This window comes from Camelus ferus, chromosome X (assembly GCF_009834535.1).
Source record: "Camelus ferus isolate YT-003-E chromosome X, BCGSAC_Cfer_1.0, whole genome shotgun sequence".
Taxonomy (NCBI): Eukaryota; Metazoa; Chordata; class Mammalia; order Artiodactyla; family Camelidae; genus Camelus; species Camelus ferus.
The window spans coordinates 50,512,445-50,532,176 of NC_045732.1; the positions used below are offsets into that span (position 1 = coordinate 50,512,445).

Here is a 19,732-nt window from a genome sequence, read left to right on the forward strand (position 1 = left end):
GATTAAGAAAGAAAACTTTGATTAAAAGAGGTGAGGAGGAGTTAGCCTTGTGAGAATAAATTTGACCTTTGAGGGAAAAAAAAAGGGAGGTAAAAGGAGGAAATCTGACCACGGAGGAATAAAAGTAGGTGGGTTTTCAGGGGTCCTGGAATTGGTCGTGGAATCCTGCCTTCCTCTTTTTTTCTTTTTCACCTCAAATATCCCTACTATCTTCTGTTTCCATAAAGTTCCTCTACCTCAATTCTAAGGAGACCTTTGGGATTAGATGAAGGCCCAAACTGGTTCTAAGAGAAATACAAATGACTAATAAATATAAGAAAAGATGTTCAGAGTTACTAATAACTTGGGAATTGGTCATTAAAATGAGATACTTTGGAAGAATTTTTAAAACAGGAAGAAGGACAAGAGTGGTAAGAACATTTTTAAAGTATTCCTTTTGTTCATTTAGAAATATCATGTACCTTGTAATTCTTCAGGTATGACTCAGGATGTAAATGACTCTGACTTCAGCTATTTAAGTTCTGAAATGATACTATACTAATAAGAATCATTTGGCAGTTCAGTACTTTAAAAAACGATCTTGTGAACTAATCATCCTTTAAAATGTCAATTCCTATCACAGAAGCCTGTCCCTCCCTCTCCCACCCAACCTCAAGAAAGTGATCAAACCTTCCTCTGCACCCATAGCATAACACATATTTTTCCACTAGGACTGCATATGTTTACATGCTTCTTTCCACCACAAGACTGCAAGTAACTTTAAAGACCTTTTTACTTTATTCAATCAATGGGATTTTACTTAACATATACTATGAATGCATTTTAGAAAATGAGCATACAAAGATATGACAATGCCTCTGTTCCCAAGGAACTTATAGTTTATGGGAGGGACAGGGCAATTACATGATAGAGTAACAGAGATGCTCTGAAGAAGACAGGAAGGATATAAAACCCAAACTGGGAGGTCAGGAAAGCTTCCCATAAATTATAATGTTTGAGCTGTGTTTTGGAGAGAAAACATTTCATTTATTTTATTTGACGATCATAAGAAGAACTTCAGACCCAAAGTTTTCTAGCTGCAACTGCTGGCCACAGAGCCATGGCCAGGCATTATAAACTGGAAAGTTCAGATCAAATGCAACATTTCTGAGTCTGAATATTTGGTGGAGCCAACACATCTTAATGAGTTTTTTCCCAGCTAGAAGCCATTATTTACAAAGCATTAATTGGAATATACTAATCATCACTGATTCTGAAGGCAGGGTTTATATGTATGCCCTTAAATTGTCACCCAAAGAGCCTGAAGATCATACTTCAACATTTCCAGCATGAGTCAAACTCTATTCAGCTGTACTCATATTTTCAGGACAATGGTCAAAAACATAGTGGTGTAAGTGAAGATATGCCAGTATGGGGTTGGAACCAAGGCATTAGTATTTAATTTTGAATTGTGGTAAAATATACATAAACCATGCTATCTTTACCATTTTACAATGTACAGTTCAGTACTGTTAACTCACTTACTGTTGTGCAATCAACCTCCAGCATTTTTTTCAACTTGCAAAACTGAAACTCTATATCCATTAAATAATAACTCCCCCTTCCCCCTTCCCCACGCCCCTGGCAACCACCGTTCTACTTTCTGTCTCTATGAGTTTGACTACTTTATATACCTCATATAAGTGGAATTATACAGTATTTGTATTTTTATGACTGGCTTATTTTAGTCAGCATAATGTTCTCAAAGTTCATCATGTTATACATTAGAATTTCCTTCCTTTTTAAGGCTGAATAGTGTACCATTGTGTGCATATACATTTTGCTTTTTCATTCATACACGGATGAACACATGGTTTGCTGCTACTTTTTGTCTATTGTGAATAATATTGTGAATAATAATGTAGGTGTACAAATTCTCTCTTTGAAATTCTGCTTCTAATTCTTTTGGATCTGTACCCAGAAGTGGAATTGCTGGATCGTATGGGAATTCTTTTTTTTTTAAACTTTTTTTATTGAGTTATAGTTATTTTACAATGTTGTGTCAAATTCCAGTGTAGAGCACAATTTTGCAGTTATACATGAACATACATACATTCATTGTCACATTCTCTTTCGCTGTGAGCCACTACAAGATCCTGTATATATTCCCCTGTGCTACACAGTACAATCTTGTTTATCTATTCTACATTTTGAAATACCAGTCCCTTCCCACTCCCCAACCCCCTGGCAACCACAAGTTTGTATTCTATGTCTATGAGTCTGTTTGTGTTTTGTATTTTTTTTTTTACATTCCGCATATGAGCGATCTCATATGGTATTTTTCTTTCTCTTTCTGGCTTACTTCACTTAGAATGATATTCTCCAGGAACATCCATGTTGCTGCAAATGGCGTTATGTTGTCGGTTTTTATGGCTGAGTAGTATTCCATTGTATAAATAGATCACCACTTCTTTATCCAGTCATCTGTCGATGGACATTTAGGCTGTTTCCATGTCTTGGCTATTGTAAATAGTGCTGCTATGAACATTGGGGTGCGGGTGTCATTTTGAAGTAGGGTTCCTTCTGGATATGTGCCCAGGAGCAGGATGACTGGGTCATATGGTAAGTCTATTCCTAGTCTTTTGAGGAATCTCCATACTGTTTTCCACAGTGGCTGCACCAAACTGCATTCCCACCAGCAGTGTAGGAGGGTTCCCTTTTCTCCACAGCCTCTCCAGCATTTGTCATTTGTGGACTTTTGAATGATGGCCATTCTGACTGGTGTGAGGTGATACCTCATTGAAGTTTTGATTTGCATTTCTCTGATAATTAGTGACATTGAGCATTTTTTCATGTGCCTATTAATCATTTGTATGTCTTCCTTGGAGAATTGCTTGTTTAGGTCTTCTGCCCATTTTTGGATTGGATTGTTTGTTTTTTTCTTATTAAGTCATATGAGCTGGGAATTCTATTTTTAGTTTTTTTTTTTTACAAATTGCCATATTATTTTCCATAGCAGCCACACCAGTTTACATTCCCACCACCCAAAAATGCACAAAGGTCCCAATTTCTTTATATCTTTCCCAACACTTATTTTCTATTTTTTTTATAATAGCCATCCAAATGGGTCTGAGGTAGTATGTCATTTTGGTTTTGATTTCATTTCTCTATTGATTGACAGTCACTGGTATTTTCCCCCTAATTACAAGCAGGAAATTTGAGAACACAGAGTGAAAGGGATGTATAGACAAATAATTCTGAAGAGTAATCTCTAGGCTCTTGTGACTGGTTTCCTTCTGAATAAAACCCGTTGTCTCCCCACCTAAGTTCTACTTTCACAGATTAAAGGGAGTCAGTTGAAACTCCTCTCCTCTTCTAAAGCCTGCTTTAGTCCCTCTGGGGAAATGCTTCTCTAATTAGGACCCTTCTTCCAGCAATCTAGATGTCAGGAAACAATGAAGATGGACTGACTACAGTTTCCATTTCTCCAGGGAGTAATTTGCATCCTGAAGTGAAACCTAATTCATAGGAAATGTGCAGCGACACAGGAAACCTATAGGCATTTCCTTGGAGTAATCTTCAGTAAATTGCTTCACGTCTCTACAGCAGGTTTTCTCTAGCAGTCAAAATGAAGGGACAGATTAAGTGGTATCTACAGTCCCTTTGGCTTTGACTTTCTCTAATATTGGCAAACTATTACAGCTTTTGATCTCATCCTTGCTCATAATTGGGCAGAAACCCACTTAAATCAAGATGTGATATTAACATATTGGCTTCAAATGTATTCTTTCTAAAAAACTATTTCAATGTATATTATTAAATGATTTTCAGCTATAATGGTCTCCACAAGTATTTCCCAGCTTCTTGAGGAAACTGACTACAAAATATCCTACATTTCAATTGATTTAATTCAACACCAAACATGAATATCACAAATAATACCTATTCAAAATTTGAATATATCTTTAATATTTTGCATCATAGAACAATAGGGCTGGAAGGAACACTGAGGTGACTTAATCCAATGCACTCATATTAGAATAAAGAAATAGATAGTTCCAGAGGGGTTCATATGGCTTACCTGTGGTTACATAGCTAGGGAGGAACTAAGTAAGGAATAAAAGTTGTTTAAAAGCCAGATCTCTTTACTTCTTGTCCTGTGTTGCTGCTCCTTGTTTGCAAATGTACTGCTGTCCAGTATTATATAACTTGATAATCTGTCTGGGTAACTGTTTCACATCAGTAAGTACCAAAAGCGAATTAACTGATCACAGTGTTCACTGACTAGGACAAAATGTAGACCAACCATTGAAAAGAGCCATTCATCTACTTATCTTGGCTGTTTTGACTAATCTAATGGGTGATAACATTAATGAAGGATAATGTATGGAATTGTGGAAGAATGTATCTCAATACAGAAATAGTTCAGTAAATTGTCCTATCAAATTCACTGTTATTAGGACAGTAAGAAATTGAATTATAATTTCAAAATGGAATATCCTAATATTGAAATTCTAGTTTAGTGTTTTACATTCAACCCTCTTTAGATATTAACCAAAAACTCAGAATTTAGATTATAAAAGTTTATTGATACAATCAAAAAGCAAACAGCCAGACATTTGGTTATCTTTGCCACTACACTGTGCCATTTTGAATAGCATTTTTAATGCATAACAAATAATATTTAAACCATTACTAGAAAAGTAAATTAAGAGTCTACTTAAGGCACTTCAGATGAAAGCTAATTTCAACATTTCCACAAAAGTAACACTATTCTAACTGTAGTAAATCTGCTTTCTACAGATTTTAGCCAGAATGCAACTTCTCTCCTTACAGAGAAAGGGAGACAAAACAAATACAAAAAACTGACATTCTTTTGATGCTTATGGCAAATTATCTGGGACTATATAGATTACATGGCAGTAATATTCCCCTGGTTAGTCTGTACAAATCAGGGCATATTCATACAGGTCTCATAAGAATCACAGCATAAATTTATTTGGCCTGAGACAAGTATAACAGCAGATACGGAATCCAGAATCACACAATTTACAGGTGAGTAACAAAAACGAGCTCCATTAGAGTAAAAAGGTGAACTATATTCCCTCAGCAACCAAATCTACTAACAAAAACAAAAACCCCACATAAAACATTTCTTCTTAGGCAATTATATCCATCTCTTTCTTCAAAATTCTATTATATAAGATTTCTAGACCACATGGGAGAGTTATTAAATTGTAAATAGTATCAGGCAGTCACAGTATTATTTTAATGTAATACTTCTAAGATTTCCTTAAAATTTTGTTCACAATCAGAATTCTCATATTTCCATAACTGGCATTTCAGGATACTCTTCATAACTATGGGGCAGGTTATAGCTAGATCTAATGATAACCATTTCTGTTCATTCTTCACAGAAATTTGGTTAGCACATATGGTTATTTTCACTGACAGAAAAGACAAAAACTCAAACAAAACCACTTCAAATATCACTTTGTTTCTCCACTTAAAGTGAGAAAATGAAGGCTAAAATAACAGCAAAAAACAGAATAGCTTTCAAGAACCATTTACTTTCTATTCATAGACAACAACTTAATATTTCATGATTAAATTATTTTCCCAATCTAGGGGAGTCCTTTTCCTTAACACAAGGGTTAAAGAAATATGTTTTAATTGTAGTACAGAAATCAACTTAACCAGATGAACCTATCTTTTTCTCTTACGTACGAATGAAAGAAGTGATAATCTCTAATTTGCAGAAACATTTTAGACCATTTTTAATTTACACTGATTTTAGTGCTAAGCTACATTTTTATTAGAGAGGGGTCACCTTAAATAAAAGTAAACTAGGGAGACAGAATGAACCTGAAATTGTTTCAAATGAAAGGTAGTTAACACTATTCATGCAGAAATTATAATCCTGTACTCAGAGATACTTCTTAATGTCTACAGCTACCAAGAAGCATAGTTTCCACAGTATTTCAGGAGGAAAGATGGGGGAAGAGGAGGACTGGCTAGTCTTTCTTCCTAAAGGCTAGATGTATACTCTGAAGAATGGTGTTCCATTTTCAGAAGACCACATAGCACATATGATTTCTTTCCCAAAAGGAAAGATGTGGAAAGTATACACACCCATGCAAAGATGGAAAAGCTAAGAATGGATTCCTGATGCTATTATCTGTAACAGGCATATGCAGGAACATCTGGTCACGACTTTTTCCCTCACCTTTGGATAAGATAACAAAAAAATCAGATTGCCAAAAGTTAATAACTAAAGCAGTTCTGAACTTTGTTCTAATTAAAATGAAGTAGTAGTTTTAAAATTTTTATAAAATATTTAATTCAACTAAATTAAATGTTCCATAAAGTTTACCGGGAAGGGAAGGTTAAGAGAATTGTATCCAAATACTTCATGATTTTGACAGAAAATTGCTTGTTAAGGCACTATATACATCTTCTTTGGTTAAATGATTAACTATTTTAATCACTTGAAAAAAAGAGGTAATACAAAATACACAAATTGCATCCTTTCACACGCACGTTTTTCATTTTTCAATTTCCATTACTCCAGTGTCTACATATCTCTGGAATCCTTTTTAACTCATCAGAAAGCTGAAACAAAAACATACATCAATCTATTAGTCTCTGAAAGAAAAGTAGTGTTTACTTCTAATGAATATGTTGATTTTTAACAGATCAAAGAATGTTTGGGTACATGTATACTAAACTTTGAGCACCAATAACAAAAAGTGTGAAATACTGAGATATTGAGGTAGTCTTAGGAGAAAAGGAAATAGACATGACTTCAAGTTAAAGTATCTCCTGAAGAGAGACACCAATTAACAATTGAATCAACCATGGTGATCAAATAAGTAAGCAGTCCCAGCAAGATTACTCTTGCATTCTAGTTAGCATTTTATAGAAGATAAATTATTTTAAAATGTACATGCACAGAAGAATAAAAGTATAAAGCTGGAAGATTATAAGTCAAGGATAAAAGTTCAAGTAGGTTTTGGTCTTTAAGTTTACTGGGAAAAAATGCAAAAGAAGATTAATTTAAGTTGTTCATTGATCAAAATACATTTAGGAATGTTGCCTATAATGAACCAACCAGGGAGTTGCTCAAAACTATCTAATAAAAATTTGTGTTAAAAATAATATGAAGAATGAATTTGGGTCTCAAAAATATCACTTGATATACTTTACTTTCAGTGTTCATAGTCTTTTATACAACAGGACAATGCTGTATTAAAAGAATAGGAATTATAGTAAATGGCACTCAGATTATAAAACTAACTTGTAACATTCCCATTATATACAGGTACATTTCTCTTGGCTATTAAGAGAGTAAAACCAAGAACTTATAACCAGGAGAGTAATTACTTCCCTGAGCCTTAGAGATCTCTATGAATGTTTCAAGCCAATTAGACCTTCTTAAACATTCTTCTTATTATACATTCTACAAACTGGATTCTAATCAAGTGTTCTGTTTATGCCATCTAAAGAGCCTGAAAGTATAAGTTAAAAGTTAAAAAAAAATTAAAGAATAATTTTGTCCTCAAGAAGATGTAAAGTATGCAGACAATGAACTGTGTGAGTAGACACTGTATAAAATGTTCTAATCATTACGTGTTCGATGGATTTCTAGGTTAAATTAGATGATGTCAGAATACCCCTGAATGATATCCCTGAGAACAGAAATCACATACTATTGCTCACTGTATCATAATTACCTTAATTTCTACGTGTGACATACCTATATTAAAGCCTATCTCTTTGCTTTAGAAGCTAGAATACTTTGGAGGTAAAGTGAAAAAATATTATAAAGCAACATCAACTCCAATCATTGTAAGAATAGCTGATCACTATATAAATGAACAATAATCATACCTATATGGATATCCATGATATTTAGATCTGAAAATAGAGAGCATCCAGCTGAAGAATAATACAACGAGTCCAATACCAGCTACACACATTACTATAGAAAAATAAAAAGAGAGTAAAATGAGCATGTTAAGCATAATAGTCAGAGCATAAATTTTAGGCTACACTTCCAATAGTGAAAAGCAAGGGCTATAATTTACTGGTAAATCTCAACTTTGTAACAAAATTCATTCCCATTCTTATATCTTCAGGAGTCTGCCTTCTCCTTTAATTTGCTCCATTACAATACAACAGTTCCATTTACATACTTGTGCAGTTTAATTGAAATACTGAATTTCATTAAAGCTGTCACAGTCAAGAATTTAGAAACACTGTTTTACTACTGACAAGAAAATCACTCTCACTAAACTTCTTTTAAAGCCTTAATATGGCCTTACTATATTATTAATAATAAATACTGACCTAAAGACATCTGATATCATTGTGACAGCTTCACTTGAAAGTACTTTATTCATGCACAGGTAATTACACTGCTTGTATGAAGAACTCCTTCAATATGGGTTCCTCATTTGAATAATGAGGGGGAAAAAAACCCTGATTCTTAGCCCTAAGTTCACAGCTCTCTCCATTAATCCCATATGCTCTTGTTTAGCATAGCAGTTAACAACTTTAATTCTAGATGCTGATCCTGCAATGCTCAAGTATGATTCCCATAAATTGAGGTTCTTTGAGTCCCTGGACTAAGACTGGCTAAGGAGCACAGAGGTAGGGGAGTGGGAAAGCATGTGTGCTACAACAGTGGAAGCTCCAGGGAAACATATTTATTGGCCAATACTAAAAATGACTTTAGTTTTGTTTTACTTGGAGAATAATGGTTTTTCCTTTTTAAATCTTCACACAATATCATTAGGGGCTAAAATGCAAACATCAAACGTACTTTTTATGAGTATTAACACATGCTCATTGTAGAAGCCTTTTTTTTCCCTAATCAAATGCACACATACATGTATATACACAGTTTCACTCTGAATATATGTTTGTATTCTACTTTTTCCAAATACCTAAAAGTGCTTAGGGGAGTTCCTGGCACATAATAAGAGCTGAAGAAATATTTATTATTATTATTTGTGATTATTTCATTAGTTTATAATCTTAGAAGATTAAATCGTGACTATTTTAATATATGTCACCAAAATGTTTTACAATTTAAATTCATGCCAGCAGTATAAGACCCAGATGGCCTTTCCCCAATAATGAATACTGAAATAGGTAATTTTTCAAAAGCCAGGAAATGAAAGGATGCATACTGACTGGATAAAAAATTAGTTCCATTTTTCTAATATGTAAAAATTCATTTTTATTCAGCAAAATAAGTATCTCCCAAATTTAAAATCCAATGTCATCATTTTTTTTCTACAAGGAAGAGTGAATAGATGTATCAAGTTAGGTTAATTTTGATGACATTTAACTTTTTAACCATAAAAGGGAAACTCTGACTTAAACTGATTTCATGTTAAATAAATTAAATTACATTTTTAGCATTTCTTTGTAACAGATACCAGTGTGTGAATATTCTAATATATAAAAAGTCCATGCAAACAAATAGGGAAAGGAATAATACTCTAATACGTAAGTATCAAAAGACAAAAAGACATTTTACAAAAGGGAAAACACAAACAGCTAATAAACACCTAAGAAAGTATTCAACTTCACTAAACACCAAATATGCAGAAAATGACATTTCCTCCTTATGTGATTAGCAAGTATACACACACACATTTTTAGTGAGGTTATCTAATGTTGATAAAGTTACAGTGAAACAAGCATTCTGAAATACCACTGGTAAGAATCTAAATTATTAAAACATTTGAGGGGGAAGGAAGAATTTGGCATCATTGGCTTCAAACAGCAAGATAATTGAAAACAGACACTGGACCACAAAGTCATTCTACTTTAAGGAATTAATATGAAATGAAGATAAACTTAATACACACCGTAATAGTCACTAAATAAATATTATTATAATGAAAGCTAGAAAAAATTAAACATTTAACAGAATCAGAATGGTTAAGTAAATTACAGAATAGAGTTTAAATTAAAAATCACATATAGGAAAGTATTAGTGAAATGTTTTAACTCCAATTAAAGGGGGGTATAAAATTTAAAATGTTATACATACAGCTGAAAAGATGTTTTAACAAATGGAAAGAACTATATTACAACATTAAAATATTAGCTTTTCAATAGTGGAATAATGGGTAGCTCTCCCTCCAAATGTTTCATTCTCCTCCATTTTCTACAATGAGCACATTTTACTTTCATAATAATAAAGTAAGATAACATAACTATGGGGGAAGTGATTAAGAGGACACTTTTTTTCTGTATTAAAGGCAAAAATTGCTACATTATGGCATATGATTAGACTTACTCTTTCGCTTTCCAATATCCATGTCAGACGTAGCAGCTTCACATAAAAGCACCATCCCTAAGGTAACCCCACCATCTTAGAAAATTGTTTAAGGAGAAATTCACACAGATAAAAAGGACATACAACTTGAATATTCCTAGAATAATATAGGATGAATAAATATATAAACTTCCAACTCTTTTTTTTTAAATTTTTTTGGGGGGGGAGGTAATTAGGTTTATTTATTTATTTTAATGGAGGTACTAGGGATTGAACCCAGGACCTCATGCATGCCAAGCACACACTCTACCACTGAGCTATACCCTCCCCCTAAGTCTTCAACTCCTAATTACAAAAAAATTGTAACTAAATAAGTAATCTTGTATCTATAGAGTAAGACAATTAATTACTATGAAGATAAAAAAATATTACGGTTGGAAAATTACTTCATTTGCACAAATAAAAACTGGTATTTTAAACAAATGTCCCACTATAACTAATAGATGAAGTATGAATTTTCCTCTAGAATTGAAATAACCTTCTGGAATATTCTTCCAACTATTGCTCCAATCTCTTACATATTTTTAAAAAATTAAATAGCCATTTTGAATTATTTCAACTACCCTCCGAAAAAGAACACACTTGAAGTGTATACCATTTATAGAGAAAAGCAAATAATTTTTATTTAAAAAAAAAACTTCTTAAATGTTTTCCAGAATTTCAACAATTAACCTTTAAAGCACAAATTATTACTAACCTACCTAAATTGTCTTATTCTTATGAAAAATAAAATCCCACATTCTATGACCTCACTTTTATTCAGTTTAATATAGAAGCTACATAAATACAAAATAGACCTACTCATGCAAATAGGTAACACATGGCATGGTTGAACAGTAAAATAAGAAAAATCAAATTTTAAAGCAAACAGAATGCATTCTAGTAGAAAAGAGAGATTCACCCTGCTGTTTGGGGAATATAAACAGCAGTTTAAAATGCTCATAATTAATTATGTACATCCACATTGTATGCTACCGCATGTGGGCAAGCAGAAAGAGAAAAATAGGTGTTCAGATAAGGCCTGAATTTATAATTGGCTCTAAATCTGTCTATTCATCCCTTCACTATCATCTTACATTTCTCTTCAATAGCCTCTTGTTGGGGATGATACCCATTCATGTTTTTTGTTGCTTAACATAGTCATCTTCTCCAGTGATTACTTTTTCTTACTAGTGTTCTTTATACGCAGGTATGTATAAAGATTGATCATGTCTATAGGCTTTGGTTATATGGTACTCCAATGGTTGAGACTTTTGTTTTTAAATGGTTTCTTTTTGTACATACGTATATATTTGTTTTTGTATATATGTTTTGTATATATGTTTGTATATATGTTTGTTTTTGTCTATATGCTTTTTCTTTGAAGGTGCTTTCCATCTTACAGTATACCACCAAAGTCTTTGTGTCCTGTTGTTCTCATGATGCACTTCCATATGTAGTGTTTCATTTCATTTACAGATGCTTTAAACTTTTACTAACGCTGCTTATTATATGGCAGACACAATCAGTTGAGGTTACAAAGTTAGAGGAAATATAGGCCATTCCTTGGACAAGTTTACACTCTAGTGGGGGATACAAACAATAAAATAAATAATAAATAATTACATAATCATGATTACAGGTTACCCTGAGAGAACTGAATAGAAAGTAGAGGAGGTGCTATTCCATAAGATACAAGAACTAGGCTATTTAATGAGCTAGTAGGTTTGGGGTTCAAGATGGCAGAGTAGTAAGATGTAGAGTGCACCTCCCCCAACAAACACATCAAAAATACATCTACATGTGGAAAAATTTTCATGGAAAACTAACTGGAGACTGGCAGAAGAACTGTTATACAACCAAAACTGCAAGAAAGATTTCCACATAACTAGGTAGGATGGGGAAAAAAGGTGTAGGGTCAGGATGTGCGCCCCTGGGAGGGATCTGTAAAGAAGAGATGGTCCACATGGGTGGACTGTCACCCTGGGGAGTGAGCAGGTTGAGCCACAGTATGGGCATCCCAGTCCTGGGGTGCTGCGCAGAGACAAGCCTCCTTGCCTGCTGGGAAATCTGCTCAGACAGAAGGGCTGAGGAAGCCTAGACTCCATTTGCAAGCAACGCGCATGATAGCTTGCTGACAATCAGGAAGGAGAGAGCTGGTGGCTGCCACCTAGCCACAAATCCAAATCTGAAGGGGTGAACGCCCTGGCTGCGTCCACTCCACACCACAGCTTGGTGTGAGATCTGAGCAAAGACTGTCTAGCTATGCATAGACAGAAAGGGGTGCCTGGGGTGGCACCACAAGAACATGCAATGGCTAAGCGCTTAATCTTGGGCAGACAGGCCCTGGGAGAAGACTGCCACAGAGGAAACCCAGATCTCAGGTGGCAACATGGCTACCTCATTTCCTGTTGCCACAATGCCCCAACCCTCAGCCCCAGCCTACTGCACACCACAGCTTTGCACTAGATCTGGGACAAACAACAAAGGGACGCAACCTTGTGCTGCTTCTGGATGGAACTGCGGGCACTTACACAGATGGTGCACAGGGAGGGCCTCTATGACACACAGGCCTCACCTGCTTCAGCAATCACTTCCTCTGGGGCAGGGTATGCACTCAAGGGCAATGAACCCTGATTGCATCTCACCCTCAGGGCTTCTACTCCAACAAGTGGGAGCAGACCCTACCCCTGACAGGGCAGTGACAGCCCTGGAACAGAGCAGAAGCCCCACCTCGTATGCAGCACAGGCTCTAGATACTCCAACACTAACCACATCATGTATCAAGAGGATAAGGACCCCTGAGAAAAGATGTAGCTGGCATCCATACCAAAACCACCTTCGCAACAAAAACACTGGATATACACAGTCTACACAGGGATGTTCCCACATAAAAACAGCCCTTCAAGACCATAGTAGATAACTGTTTCTCCTAAATTCAGAGAGACAGAGACAGTTAAGTAAAATAAAAAGGCAGAGGAACTACTCCCAATTAAAAGAACAAGAGAAATCCCCTGAAACAACAAATAATGAAACAGAGCTCACCAGTCTACTAGACTTTGAGTTCAAAAAGGTGGTAATAAAAATGATAACTGAATTAAGAAAGATTATTGATAGAAATGCCAATCATTATAACAAGGAACTAGATAAAGAGAGGATTCTAAAGACAGCAAGAGAAAAACAGAGTCACTTACAAGGGAACCTCCATAAAGCTACTAGCTGATTTCTCTGCAGAAACTTTGCAGGCCAGAAGGGAGTGGCATGATATATTCAAAGTCCTGTAAGGGAAAACCCTGAAAACTAGGATACTCTACCTAGGAAGATTATTGTTTAGAATAGAGGGAAAGAAATAATTTCTCAAACAAGTGAAAACTAAAAGCAATACTAAACTTACCCTAAAAGAAATATTGAAGGGTCTTCTTTAAATAGAAAAAAAAGCAAAATCTATAGGAAAGGGAAAATCACAATAGGAAAGGCAAATATATAAAAGGATTTAAGATCAGTTAAATAAGCCAGTATAAATTTAAAAAACAATTTAAAAATTGTAAAAGTGAGTGTAACTACAATAAACAATAAAAGGCTAAGCATGAAGATGTAAAACAGGACATCAAAATCAAGAAATGTGGGGGAGGGGAGTATATACATATATACAAATATGTATATTATATATATATGAATCTACATACAAAATAGAAAACAGACTCCCAGACATAGAAAACAAAATTATAGTTATGAAAGGGGAGAGGAGGGAGGGACAAATTAGGGATATGAGATTAACAGATACAAACTAGTATATGTAACATAGATAAATAACAAGGGTTTACTGTACAGCACAGGGAATTATATTCAGTATCTTGTAATAACCTATGATGGAATATAATCTTAAAAAAAACCCCAAATCACTATGCCGTACACCTGAAACTAACACAATATTGTAAATCAAGTATACTTCAATTACAAAAAAATAAAAAATAAAAGAGCTAGTAGAATAAAGTACAGTATATATGACACGACAAAGACATTTGCATAAAATGAAGCAAGATTAAAGAATTGTGGGAAAATGTTTCAGTTACTGTGATTATTATTGCTCAAGCTATAGTTAAATAATTTTTTTGCCTATTGAATTAGCACTTAAAAAAATGAGAATACATAACAATGGTTAGGACTTGCCAGTGACATCAGGGCACATATATATTTCTGGCAGCAAATCTCCTTACACTTTTTAAGCAAAAGCCTTTTGGAAATCAATTTGTGTGAAATATGAAGAACAATAGAGTCATACAGTTTGTTTCAAACTTCACTTCTGGGAATTTGGAGATATGCCAATTATTTTTATATGCAAGAAAACATTCTTTGTAATATTAACCAACAGAATAATTGAATTATGATATATTCATTATATAAACATTGATAATGATGACTATTTTTCCTTTTTCTTGCCTATATTTTCTTACTTCTCTGTAATTCTCATACACTTTTGTAACAATAAAGGCCATACATGATATATTAAATACTTATAATACATTAAGAAACCAAACTGTATGCAAAGTATATCTATAACAACAAAGAATAGAACTCCTCTAAGTCATTTAGATGATGGGATGACAAGGCAGAGCAAATGACATTACCATTAAGTCACTGGGCAGATTCTCTAATAGCCTGGGCTACAACTGATTCCCATATGTCAATGTCAGGACCCCTTGGCTGAGAAGCAAATCTCTAGGAACATTGCATTTGTTCACTTTGTCGATTTGTTCCACAAAGTCATTGCTTACGTATTCAGGTAGGTAAACTGTGTTTAGTAATACTAAGAAATTTAGACTCTGCCTATCTGGTATCACTGTTACCTTTCCTTGCAGCTTATAGAAGCATCAATTTTCAGATGTGAAAAAGTAAAAATCTGCCCTGTCATTCAAGAGGATGGGACAACACATATATAAAGTAGCTACATAGTTCACAGGAAATAATATTTCTCCCTAGGGCACGCTGCAGCTGTAAAATGTCAAAATAACCCCTGTCTTTGAGCAACTACTGTTTTCTTACTCAATGAGGAACACTGTTCCTTAAAATCATAGACTGATTCAAATTATATCAGTAAGAAGAAAACATTCCATTCTTGCCTGGAGGATCTAAGTCACTCAATTTACAAGTACAATTTCCAAGTATCCTAAGTTTACAATCAAAGCACAGAGCTTCAAAAAAGGAGTTTCTGAAGGCAAAAATCCCACATTTAGCTGAATACTGTAGTTTCCAGGAAACAGAAACCTGGGTCCACTTGATAGTCCAGACCTGATGCTGACCGCTTTATACTTAGCATGGCTTTGCTTTGAGCTCAACAAAACATTGCTTCATTTACATTTCATCTAAGCTCCACCTTTACTCAAACCTGTAACAACTCTATCTTTCCTTAGGTAAGATGTTCCATGGTTCCTCTGATGTGTAGTCGCTCTTGTAGCAATGATCTAATAAACTTGGCTTTATCAGACTGCAGGTTTGTCCCTGGTGGTCTTTAGCTGATTGGGCAAAGACAGATGACACAGTAATATGATTCCAAAGATGTTACGACTTGCATTAATAAGAGAGCAGCCTCAACCAAATGCTGCAGAGACAATACTAGGATGTGAGAAAACAGGCAAATTAAAACACAGTCCCAAGAACTTATTATAAGGAGGATACTAAACAGAAGGACAATGTGTGTTTCAGCAACAAACTGGGCTTGGCTGCTTCCATGGATATAATTCTAGGGGGGGAAAAAGAGAAAATTTGATCTTTAAATATACATTAAATTTTAGTATTTTAATCCTAAAATGGGCTATTTTCAAACACTATGAAATTACTAATTTAGCCAATGTATATAAGCACTGGATCTGTGGCATTCATCAATAAATAAGTTTGACTAAAATGAAAGCCATTTCTGTGTTATTTATTATTTGTACTTATATTTGTACTTATTCACTGTACTTATACTATGTTTTCAACAACAAAATATACGATAAAACTAGTATTTCAGTGTAAAAGACCATGAAGTACAATAATATAAACTCCATGAAAACAGCGACTATGTTTTTCTTATCACTCTATCTAATAATACCTAGCACAGTGCCTAGAAACAGTAGATGCTCAAGTACTTGATCAATTATTCTATTTAGTCGAAGGCCAACTTTTATTGTTAGCCAGCTTACTTAAAGGAACTCACCAAATGGGATAAGGAATTTCCCACTTTTAAGAGTACTGCACAGTCTTTTTAGCAATTGAAGCTCATTAACAGAGAGATTGAAAATTCAAAACTAAATCTAGTTCCTTCATGTGCTGGCACTGATCTCACAGGATAATAATCATTAAGGTTAACTTTGGTATACAATGGAAAGAAATCCTGGACTTCCTTACCACATGTCCTGTGTGGGGATTCTTATGAGCATATGGTGGTCCTCTTATATGGTTCCACATTTGACCAGATGTCATAGCAAGCACAAAACACTAGGAAACAAAAAGTAATGAAATACTCATATAACACCATGTAGCTGTTCCCACCTTGTTAGACTAACATGTATATGAAAAGTGCATCCTCTCAAGTAATATATGAAGAAAAGTTTTTTTCAGATAAATGATTTCTTGATTAAGGCTTCTATTTCATCACAAGGATCACAAGAATTAATGCTATTTACTTTGAAAGGAAAACACTATTTTAAAATTGCAAATAAGCTGACAAAATTTTAAAATTGAATATTGAAAAGGCTTTTAGAAGAATATATTCAAGAGAACTAGAGATTTTCATAGGGGTGATAGTCTCTCTGGTTGAAAAAACCTGGGTACAATAAGTTGCTTCAAGCTCTGGCCGTCCTAATGCCATAATGGAGGAATCACACTGATTTTAAGGCATAAAATAAATACATATAAAAATTGTCTCCCACAGATAAGAAATAAACAAAATACCACCTAACAATATCATATTAGGAATTTTATTCAAACGATTTTTATTCTAAAATTCACTCACCAGAGCTGCAAAAGCCCATCCAGTTTTATTGAAGAGAAATTCCATATTGCTTCTTCGAAGATACACAAGTCCACCAATAACAGCCAAAAGCAATCCCAACATAAGGGGTCCAGCATAATTTGGGGGTCTAATTACTCTAATCTAACGGAAAATAGACAAAAACATTTTAAAGCATGAAATTTACTCATTAATTATATAGGTCAAAATAGTTTGAAATAAAAACAATCAAAATTAGTGTGGTTACTTTCAAGAAAAATTACACTTTTTCTTTTCATCCTAATGAAAATAGTCTACAGTGTATCCTAAAATGGGATGGATACAATATTCTCTTTATGCACAACCTAACATCTTTTAGATTAAGAAGTATTTGCCGAGTACAACTATAAAGTCCATGGACTTAAAAAGGTCAAAAGAGTGGTTTCCATGCTGAATTGGGTAGGGGTGAATATAGCTCAGTGGTAGAGCACATACCTAGCATGCAACTGATCCTGGGTTCAATCCCCAGCACCTCCATTTAAAAAACATGTGTACTTAGCGGGAAGGCAGAGATAGAGTAGGTAGAGTGCATGCTTAGCATGCACCAGGTCCTGGGTTCAATCTCCAGTACCTCCTCTAAGAATAAATAAATAAGCTGAATTACCTTACTCCACTAAACAAACTAATAAACAAACAAACTAATAAACAAACAAAAAAACAAATGTGTACTCACTCCATGCTGAATTAATAGAGGATGTTTTGTAACTTCACTCTTTCATCCGGATGATTCTGTTAAATGTTATTCATGAAGTGTGTGACAAACTACTACCACCTCAGTGATATGGGGACAAGACCAATTAGGACCTCCCAGAAAGATTCAAAGTGGATAATGGCAAAGTAACTTTCTGCAAAGCAAGGAAACTTACATTGACATCAGTTCTGTCAGCAATCCACCGGGCAATCTGCTCAGCTGAAAAACCACGCACCTGCAATTCGTATGTATCACCTCTTTTGGGTTTTCCTTTTGCAGGAAAGTTGATGAAAGTTGGAGCTGAATTCATGTTTAGCTGAATAAAAAGTATTCCATGAAAATATAAATTACCAAGGAAATACTCTTAGTGGCAAATATTATCTGGAAATTTAGGCATTTTACAAAGATGAGGAAGCCCAGGTTTAGGTATGTTAAGTGATTTGCCAAAGGAAAGTCAAGTGATGGAGCCAGGATTCAAACCCAAGGCTACTTGTGACCTTAACTAGTACACTTTACTGACCAAGTATAAATTCCTAGCTAAAAAAAAATCTACATTTTACTCCTTTAGAATGGAAAATTTCCCATACCACAGTCACTTTAATCTGCTCACATATTTGCAAAGAAGAATACATTTATAAGAACTAAAATTGTCTTATGCAACTTACATAAGCTCCAAATAGAGCACATTCTCTCTCTCTCTCTCTCTCTTTTGTTTTTGGCAGGGGGAGGTAATTAGGTTTACTTACTTATTTTTAGAGGAGGTGCTGGGGATTGAACCCAGAACCTCACGCGTGATAAGCATGTGCTCTACTGCTTGAGCTACACCCTCCCCCTAGAGCACATTCTCAATTTGGAGATAAGAAAGATCAGGATAAGATAGTGCTCTACTGTAGTGAAAACCAATACAAAATGGTACCAATATGCAGAAATAATCCATTCTAAAACGTTCATAAATGTTTACTGATAAGCATCACATTTCTCTGTTCTCTGTCATGAGATCACTGTACGCTTAAGATGATAACACGGGAATTGCTAAGGTAAAGAATCTACAAGCTACTCATCTGCATTATATCTTTCCTTCTGTGATAATAATTATACTTGTGGAAAATAGAAAGTCTAAGTCCAGGAAAAAGATGTTGAACAACAGATGTAAGCATTTAGGTCCCCTCAGAGGGTAATCCTTTAATGGAGATTGGCTTGTATAAGACAATTGTAACTTAAAGACATCAACCAATAAAATAACCCAACTCCCTTGCTTCAATTCTATATTCACAGTAACCCTTCTAACAGTAAATTTTTAGACTTTCCCATAAGGGGAGAGGGTATACTGATTAGTGGATATGATTACTCTGGACTCCTTGGCAGTAAAATATCTTAAATTAATGAATCAACAGATTAGCTCTTTGGCTACAAATGTCCATGGATTTTTATAGTTTGGTGAGTGTGCACAAAGTCTCCAGAGCTAGATAAATTCTGGCTACACTGTTAAAAATTCAATTTGAGTTTGCAAAACCAAGAGCCAGATCCTGGATAGTGTTCACTCCACCAAACTACTGCCCAAATTTTAGGACAAATTCTTAAATATCTGTTTAGCTATACAGTAGTTCCCCCTTGTCTATAGCTTTGTTTTCCACAGTTTCAGTTGCCCATGGTCAACTGCAGTCTGAAAATACTAAATGGAAAATTCCAGAAATAAACA

General features: G+C 34.5%; 1 protein-coding gene across 3 annotated transcripts in view; it reads right to left on the minus strand.

Moving 5' to 3' along the window:
* Positions 1-4,547: 4,547 nt before the first annotated feature.
* The window catches only part of MAGT1 (magnesium transporter 1), a 42,013-nt gene continuing 26,828 nt past the window's right edge, over positions 4,548-19,732 (minus strand). For 2 of the 3 annotated variants that reach the window (XM_006194128.3, XM_032474539.1), the window contains exons 4-10: positions 18,209-18,349; positions 17,307-17,447; positions 16,700-16,789; positions 15,989-16,052; positions 10,295-10,369; positions 7,870-7,960; positions 4,548-6,591 (exon numbers count right to left, since the gene is read on the minus strand). In XM_006194128.3, the coding sequence (XP_006194190.1) occupies positions 6,576-6,591; positions 7,870-7,960; positions 10,295-10,369; positions 15,989-16,052; positions 16,700-16,789; positions 17,307-17,447; positions 18,209-18,349 (618 nt within the window). In that variant the 3' untranslated portion in view covers positions 4,548-6,575. The remainder of the gene's footprint in view (positions 6,592-7,869; positions 7,961-10,294; positions 10,370-15,988; positions 16,053-16,699; positions 16,790-17,306; positions 17,448-18,208; positions 18,350-19,732) is intronic. The other variant, XM_032474538.1, reaches the window with a different exon arrangement.